The sequence below is a fragment of the Labeo rohita genome, chromosome 4 (genome assembly GCF_022985175.1).
Source record: "Labeo rohita strain BAU-BD-2019 chromosome 4, IGBB_LRoh.1.0, whole genome shotgun sequence".
NCBI classification, from domain to species: Eukaryota; Metazoa; Chordata; class Actinopteri; order Cypriniformes; family Cyprinidae; genus Labeo; species Labeo rohita.
In genome coordinates, this window is record NC_066872.1 from 21,876,106 (window position 1) to 21,885,272 (window position 9,167).

At 40.3% G+C, this 9,167-nt stretch overlaps 1 protein-coding gene across 5 annotated transcripts in view; it reads left to right on the forward strand.

Annotated features, from left to right (window-relative positions):
* zmp:0000001020 (NACHT, LRR and PYD domains-containing protein 12) overlaps positions 1-9,167 on the forward strand; it is a 34,060-nt gene that overhangs the window by 4,739 nt on the left and 20,154 nt on the right. For 4 of the 5 annotated variants that reach the window (XM_051107646.1, XM_051107643.1, XM_051107648.1 and 1 more), the window contains exons 4-5: positions 1,216-1,332; positions 1,499-1,693. In XM_051107646.1, coding sequence (XP_050963603.1) covers positions 1,216-1,332; positions 1,499-1,693 — 312 coding nt within the window. The remainder of the gene's footprint in view (positions 1-1,215; positions 1,333-1,498; positions 1,694-9,167) is intronic. The other variant, XM_051107649.1, reaches the window with a different exon arrangement.

Below are 9,167 nucleotides of genomic sequence, written 5' to 3' on the forward strand. Positions count from 1 at the left end.
GGGGTTGAGAAAAAAGGTATCTGAATCTGTAAAAAAGAACATGGGTACAACTTCCGGCGAGGAATATGTGTCATATTTTGTGTGCTAATTAGCAAAGAGGCTAAAGTGTTTTTTAGACCATTGTTTACTTTGTGAAGATGCACACCTTTATGAGAGATGTCATACGTTCTTATGGACAACATATGCTTTTCGAATTTGTGTTCCCACATCATTAGCAAGTTTGGATCGCTAAAACTTGAATTAAACGACATTTGAACTGAGACATCAGAGCGTGTGTTAAAGGGCATGCCAGATGAAGCCTCGATTCGAGGCTTGTTAACGTGGAAATCCCTTTCGTAAAAACCTCACTTTCTGTCCAGTCATGTGCGTGATTCACTTTGCGTGTCCTAATGTTCGACCCCCAGATCTTACTTTGCGAGTACATTTTCACTGGGACCTATTTATAATTACGTTTTTAAATACCCAGTCATACAAGTAATATGAAGAATACAAATTATTTCAGGAAAATTAAATATATGCCATATGCAATTAATATATGTGTACATTATTCTACTATTACATCATATTGATTTTCGTACTGGCATTTAATGGCACTGTTCAATGGGTAAATTCATTTATCAGAGTCAAAAATTCAACAAACAAACACACACACACGGTTAGGCTTTTATTTGTGCATATAACATGGATCGATCTATGGAAATTGTGGTGAATGCTTCTTCCGCCGGAGCTTCACAGGCTTTTGGCTGCTTAATTTTTTACAAACCACCAGATCGTGCTGTTTTCGACACTCTCGAAGCTTTGAATCTTTTCCCAATATTCTTACACAACTAAGAACTACGCAACATTTGGAAAATTTAGCAGGTGTTTAATATTATTCTAAGTGATCCTGTTGTAGTAGGCCTATCTCTGTCTTTACTTACATGTTGGCAGTAGGTGGGCCAAAAAGACAAAGAGGCATTGATTTCTGTCTCTGCAGGCAGTCTTATGCTGATGTGTTCAATTAGTAATAAAGAGGAGGAAGTAGAAAATAAGTCATTTTGGCAGCTTAGTTTTCATAAAAGCTGTTTTTGGACTAATAAAGAAGTTCTTCATTCTGAAACTTACAATATGTTTTTGTAGTATCAAGGAAATTTTGATTTCTCAATTCAAGACCCCTATAAACATCAGTAAGAAAGATATTTAATATGAATATTGATGTGTTTTTCTCCGTATCAGACAAAAGAGAAGTCAGACAGAATCATGTTCGGCATCCTCCTGTGTGTCTATGAAGAGTGATGGATCTATGCGTCATCCCCCTGATCTCAGTGATGAAGCAATGACCACCGACCCTGTGTGAGTACAAACATGATTGAAACATTATTTAAGATTACAGTCATTAACAGAATTAACCCAGAGAAAAGGAGCTCTGTGGTGACTGCCCACTCCTATAAAACGGTAGAGATGAGGATAATTTGAGTTTTATCTAAAGACAACAGTTGTGTTTTTCCTCCAAATGCAGAAATAAAATCTTGAAGACGCAGAAAAACACCACCTCAAAAACGAGTCCCAGTGAGGTGAGAGAGGATGGAGATTTTGTTCATTATCAGAACCAGAGAGCAGCATCTCTCGAGCCCAGCTGTGTGTCTTTGAAGAGTGATGTATCTATGCGTCATCCCCCTGATCTCAGTGATAGAACAGTGACTTCTGATTGTGTGTGAGTACAAATACGTAGTTTGTAAACTCCTGCAGTGAAACAACTAGGGTTGCCACCTTCAGTGTGGTAAAGTAAGGGACTATAATCTATTAATTAATTATATTCTTAATAATGTCTTAAAAATATTAATTATCTGTCTACCAAGTTTTAATATGTATGGATTATTCTAATAATATTTTGGCTAAAAATACAAATATATAAAATAAAAATTTAGCTAAAAACAATAATGTATCATACTCCAGGGGACGTCCGGAGTAACAGGAATTGGGCAATGTTAGTCTAGGTTTTTTACCTTTTAGCAGCATGGACCAGCCACATGCTGCTTTAAAGGGGTCCTATTATACTTTTTCACTTTTTGCATTTTAGTCAGTGTGTGGTGTGTATGTTTGGGCATAAAAAAGATCTACAAAGTTACAAATTTCAAAGTCCATTCCAAAAGGAGATATTTAGTTTATAAAAAAATCCCTTTTCAAAAATTACAACAAACGACTCCTTTGGACTACAGTGTTTGTTTTGCGGATGTTATGATGTCACAGCGCAGTCCATTAGAATATCATTAAAATAAATCCCGCCTACTGAAATTTGAATGGTTGGGGGGTGGGTAGCTATGAGGTGGATGATTAGTCTAACTTTAGCGATGCAGCGGGGAGAGCCGCTTCTGGGATGCTTCAACAAGCCTCAGTGCAGCGGGTATAAACACAGGCATTGACTAGAGTGATAGCGATCAGCTCCGGTGGCCATGTCGGAGGCACGCCGTAGACGTGTGCAGTATAGGGGGTAGAAACACAGGTGGGGGTGCGGCTGATGTAAACACAAGAATTGACTAACATGACCACGATCATCTCTGGTGGCTTATAATGCAAGTGTTTTTTAAAATCCATAAACTTGCACTAGACTAGGCTAGACTAATCAGTGATGATGTTCTTTGCTCATTTTCTATAGCAACAAAAGTGTGTACACCCTAAGTGAACTTCTCAAAACTGTGTCCAAAGTGTCAGTATTTTGTGTTGGAATTCACCAGAGCTGCACAGGGTGTTGCAGGGATCCTCTTCAAATCCTCTATAATGACATCATGGAGCTGCTGGATGTTAGACACATGGTGATTTTCCACCTTCCGCTTGAGGATGCCCCATAGGTGCTCAGTGGGTTCAGGTCAGATCACCTTCACCTGCACCTTCCTCAGCAATTGTCATCTTGGCGGTGTGTCATTATCATGTTGAAAAACTGCCGTTCTGCCCAGTTTCTGAAGGGAAGGCATCATGTTCTGCTTCAGAAATGTACAGTACAAAATGGAATTCATGTTTCCCTCAATGAACCACAGCTCCCCAGTACCAGCAGCATTCATGCAGCCCCAGATGGACACCATCTGAGCCAAACAAGTTTATCTTAGTCTCATCAGACCATAAGACATGGTTCCAGTAATTCATGCTCTTGGACAGATTGTCTTTCTTGTAAGCCAGCTTCAGAAGAGGCTTCCTTCTTGGATGACGCCAATGCAAACCAACTTGTTGCAGTGTGCAGCGTATGGTCTGAGCACTGACAAGCTGACCTTCTACTTCTGCAACCTCTAAAGCAGTGGTTCCCAAACTGGGGGGGCGCGGAGTTATGATAAGGGGTGTGCGGCAAGGCTAGTGTACAGCCGATTTTTATAGAAATTCGAAAAAAGATAAACGGCCGAAAATATCTGCCACGCAGTCCGGCAGTATTCAGCGCACACCACTCAATATGTGACACTCCGCTCAATATTCCGCTCTATGAATGTGCATTCCGTTGAGTTGCGCACGGCCCATATGAATGCTCCACTCGTGTACCGCTTATGCTCAGTGGAAATACAAAGACCGCTCAAATAACGCGCCGACAGAAAATTTCTATATATACTTGTTCCTGTTTGCAATAGCATTGCATACTGTGCTGTAACATGCTATCCACCTTATGTTTCCCATAAGAGTGGGTGCAGCCATTTGTAAATTTTTTGTTCTAAGTGTTTTAAGAAACCTTAGTAGTTTTTGCATCAACACCCAATCGAATTACATATGCAAAATACCATGCTCACAGACAAAGAGTCGTAAACTTTCCCTCCAAAGGCGAAAGTTACCATTGGTTCGCGGACCTCCTGGAGGCACAGCCTCCAGAGAGCTTAAAGGCAAACGGTTGACCGCCTCCCTAGTTCTTCCTTCTTCTTCACTCTCTTCACTCGTGTGTAACATCTTCCGATTGCTGCCCGTGTGGAGGAACCCACGGGGAGCCTAAGCCGGCACAGGGCATGCCCGGCGGGCCCGACAGGCCCAACATACAGAGCTGTGGCTCTTGACCACAAAGAGCCAGACAGTTCCACTCAACCCTGGAATTCATCTTCATGACTCGCCTCAGCCAGTCAGTGGTTCTTGGAGAACCTAAGAAGATGAGCTAGAATTCTACAGGACTTCCCTAAGCGTGCGCCAGGCCTTGCGGCCTTGTCTTTCCATTCCCCAAAGATCACAGGACTTCAGCTGGGTCCCTCTCAGCTCTTGGTTCTTCTTCATTTTTCACATGGGAAGACACTCCCAGTCACCAACGAGTCAGGACATCTTTGGAATTCATCACTCTTCAGACCCGGAAGAACGTGATTGCAATTCCAAAACCCCCACTGCTCCAAACCATCTTTCACCAGAGACTGCATTTGGACACTTGTTCGACGACCAAGGCAATGCAAGTATCGTACACTTAACTAAACAAACAGAGGTTTAGTATAAGCTGTAGATAGCACTGATGGTTTCACAGCAGGTGGTTAACTGACTCTTTTCATAGCTTCATTTCCTTGTCTCTCTCTCTCTCTAACTGCTTCTCACTGACCATTCCCCCATGTATGAGTGACTTCATGTTTGTTTGTTTAGATTAGTTATGTGTTAGTCCTTCGTTAATAAACTATTGTGCACAAATTACATGAGTTTTGATTCTAATTCTGCCTTGCAAATTAATGTCCCTTTACGATTCCGATTCGAGCTACATGCTCTAATGCAATGGTACTTTAAGAAAGTTATTTTCTGTGGCCAAGAAAATATAATTTTCTTATATTGGCGAACAGATTAGTTGATGGAAAATTAATTCTGCTACAGTTACTACTGGCAGCTGATATAAATAATTGTAATTAATCATAATTAATTGTAATTATTTATATAAATTTTCCTCTGAGCTAAATTTGCTACAGAATGGTGGAGAATGCAGGCGATCGTTTAAACATTATTTGCAAGCAGAATTCAATATCAAACTTGTGTGTTTGTCTCATAAATTTTATTAACGTCTTACACATGCAGCTTCTGATAACATCAGATAGACTATAGCTTGAATGTGTCCTACCACGAGCAGTAGAAACTTGTTCAATGCTATAACACATCTTTAAATCGTACGATAAGAAACTAACCTGATATTAGCGAAGAAATCCTAATTTCTGTTGTTAGTAGAGCGTAAGCCTTCTCTGACGAAGAAATCTCAGATTAGCAGCCCGTATAAATGGTACCAGAATGAATTAATCTGAATTTGGGCGAAGAAATCCCCACTTTTAGCTTTAAATGTGCAAGTCTTCTCTGACGAAGAAATCTCCGATTAACAGCCCACATAAATGATTAAATTCATCTAAATTTGGGCGAAGAAATCCCCACTTTTAGCTTTTTTAAATGCATAAGTCTTGTCTGACAAGGAAAGTTAAGATTAGCGGCATTAAATAATCTGCATGGCGAAGAAATCCCACTTGCATTGATATTAAAACTGAGCGACGAAGAAATCTTGCTACAGTATTGTTATTGTAATGGTGATTTGAGCGATGTTCCTCATTTCTCCGAATTAAGGCCTTCTTGTAACTATCGCATATCATTGTAATCATGAAGATTATACAAATGAATAGCGAATTAATGGTGTAATTCTAGTTTAGCTAACTAGGAATTTGCCATTGTCTGTGAAGTGAATGTGCTGTTTCGATTTGTGAATGAAGTTGTATGCGAAAAGTCATAACTGACTGCGTGTAAGTTTCCCATGCCTGTTTCACGGCAGCGCAAGTTCTGCTCAGCTTGTTCGTTGTTGTGAACATGCATCGGTCTCTTAGCAACGTCTGACCCCGGAAGTTGAGAGCAGCCTCTTCCGGTTCAATCTGATAACAGCATTCATGTCACAGACCCTTGTGTAAACTGAGTAGAACTGGGTGTAGCCAAAGCTAACTCTTTAGCAGCCATACAGGCATGTAAGTTAAGCCCTTTACCTCAACTGTTAGCTGTTAGCATCCGACTAACATTTAGACATGTGTGAGTGTAAAATGTAATGTTCAAGCCACTCCTCTCCTCTCTCTCCCCCTTTCTCTTGGTTTCACCTCCTGTTGTGCTATCGCCTTCTGTTTAGACTCAGTTAGGTTGGCCCTCCTCACATACTTGGGTTTTAACTGTGTTAATTTATTCTGACTTTGGTCTACCTCGCTTGGATTTTATATCATTTTTTTTAACCTTTGTTTAGCTTGAATGTACCCGTTAAGCTAAATTGATTTTAATTAAGTCACCAATTTAATTAAATCAAGTTACTTACTTTTCCTTTAGTTTCCTAAAGCCATTAGGATATTTTCATTTTTCTTTCCTTATTTAGTTTATCTGACCATCACTGTCTTCCCTCTCGGTATAGGATTATAGCAGTTCTAGCAACTGATGTCCCTTAATGAACCGTACAGGTCATTAGTAGACTAATTCCTGTCTCTCCTTACTCCTTAGCAGTCAGGCCTGCTACATGAGCCATAGGCCCTGAGAAGACCAGAAACACTTCCTAGTGTTTCTGCTTATTTACCTTGAGATGTTTGATGTGTCCCTGCTAGCTTAGCTAACAGTCTCCCTAGATTTATGACCCTACTGCAGCATGCCTTTGAACAAGGAACAACTGCGTAGTCATACCTCCTATCTTAAACTAAATAAGGAAAGCCCTTCCTTCTCCCTCTGTCTCTTTCTGATTTTATTTCAGTTTGTGTATTTGGTACCTTCATAGTGACCAAACCTGTGAACCATCAGTGTTTTGAGTAATAATTTGACTACAGGTAAAGCCTGGTCATTAGCTGACCCCCTTGCTTACAGCCCATCAAAGTTACTCAAACCCTCTCTTTGTGCTGACCCGCACAAAATCTTAGCACCCCCACCTCACTAGCTGCCCTAACCAGCTATTCACACCTTACACGGCCTAGAGAGCCGTTTCCTATACCGATAGCTAACACCTCTCTACGTACTTGCATTTGCCGTCTGCATTTCTCTCTCGTGTTCCCACAAGTGAACCAGCATGCCTCAGACATCCAGCCCTGCCACCCACCAGGAACACCTGGCGAACAGATTAGTTGATGGAAAATTAATTCTGCTACAGTTACTACTGGCAGCTGATATAAATAATTGTAATTAATCATAATTAATTGTAATTATTTATATAAATTTTCCTCTGAGCTAAATTTGCTACAGAATGGTGGAGAATGCAGGCGATCGTTTAAACATTATTTGCAAGCAGAATTCAATATCAAACTTGTGTGTTTGTCTCATAAATTTTATTAACGTCTTACACATGCAGCTTCTGATAACATCAGATAGACTATAGCTTGAATGTGTCCTACCACGAGCAGTAGAAACTTGTTCAATGCTATAACACATCTTTAAATCGTACGATAAGAAACTAACCTGATATTAGCGAAGAAATCCTAATTTCTGTTGTTAGTAGAGCGTAAGCCTTCTCTGACGAAGAAATCTCAGATTAGCAGCCCGTATAAATGGTACCAGAATTAATTAATCTGAATTTGGGCGAAGAAATCCCCACTTTTAGCTTTAAATGTGCAAGTCTTCTCTGACGAAGAAATCTCCGATTAACAGCCCACATAAATGATTAAATTCATCTAAATTTGGGCGAAGAAATCCCCACTTTTAGCTTTAAATGCATAAGTCTTGTCTGACAAGGAAAGTTAAGATTAGCGGCATTAAATAATCTGCATGGCGAAGAAATCCCACTTGCATTGATATTAAAACTGAGCGACGAAGAAATCTTGCTACAGTATTGTTATTGTAATGGTGATTTGAGCGATGTTCCTCATTTCTCCGAATTAAGGCCTTCTTGTAACTATCGCATATCATTGTAATCATGAAGATTATACAAATGAATAGCGAATTAATGGTGTAATTCTAGTTTAGCTAACTAGGAATTTGCCATTGTCTGTGAAGTGAATGTGCTGTTTCGATTTGTGAATGAAGTTGTATGCGAAAAGTCATAACTGACTGCGTGTAAGTTTCCCATGCCTGTTTCACGGCAGCGCAAGTTCTGCTCAGCTTGTTCGTTGTTGTGAACATGCATCGGTCTCTTAGCAACGTCTGACCCCGGAAGTTGAGAGCAGCCTCTTCCGGTTCAATCTGATAACAGCATTCATGTCACAGACCCTTGTGTAAACTGAGTAGAACTGGGTGTAGCCAAAGCTAACTCTTTAGCAGCCATACAGGCATGTAAGTTAAGCCCTTTACCTCAACTGTTAGCTGTTAGCATCCGACTAACATTTAGACATGTGTGAGTGTAAAATGTAATGTTCAAGCCACTCCTCTCCTCTCTCTCCCCCTTTCTCTTGGTTTCACCTCCTGTTGTGCTATCGCCTTCTGTTTAGACTCAGTTAGGTTGGCCCTCCTCACATACTTGGGTTTTAACTGTGTTAATTTATTCTGACTTTGGTCTACCTCGCTTGGATTTTATATCATTTTTTTTAACCTTTGTTTAGCTTGAATGTACCCGTTAAGCTAAATTGATTTTAATTAAGTCACCAATTTAATTAAATCAAGTTACTTACTTTTCCTTTAGTTTCCTAAAGCCATTAGGATATTTTCATTTTTCTTTCCTTATTTAGTTTATCTGACCATCACTGTCTTCCCTCTCGGTATAGGATTATAGCAGTTCTAGCAACTGATGTCCCTTAATGAACCGTACAGGTCATTAGTAGACTAATTCCTGTCTCTCCTTACTCCTTAGCAGTCAGGCCTGCTACATGAGCCATAGGCCCTGAGAAGACCAGAAACACTTCCTAGTGTTTCTGCTTATTTACCTTGAGATGTTTGATGTGTCCCTGCTAGCTTAGCTAACAGTCTCCCTAGATTTATGACCCTACTGCAGCATGCCTTTGAACAAGGAACAACTGCGTAGTCATACCTCCTATCTTAAACTAAATAAGGAAAGCCCTTCCTTCTCCCTCTGTCTCTTTCTGATTTTATTTCAGTTTGTGTATTTGGTACCTTCATAGTGACCAAACCTGTGAACCATCAGTGTTTTGAGTAATAATTTGACTACAGGTAAAGCCTGGTCATTAGCTGACCCCCTTGCTTACAGCCCATCAAAGTTACTCAAACCCTCTCTTTGTGCTGACCCGCACAAAATCTTAGCACCCCCACCTCACTAGCTGCCCTAACCAGCTATTCACACCTTACACGGCCTAGAGAGCCGTTTCCTATACCGATAG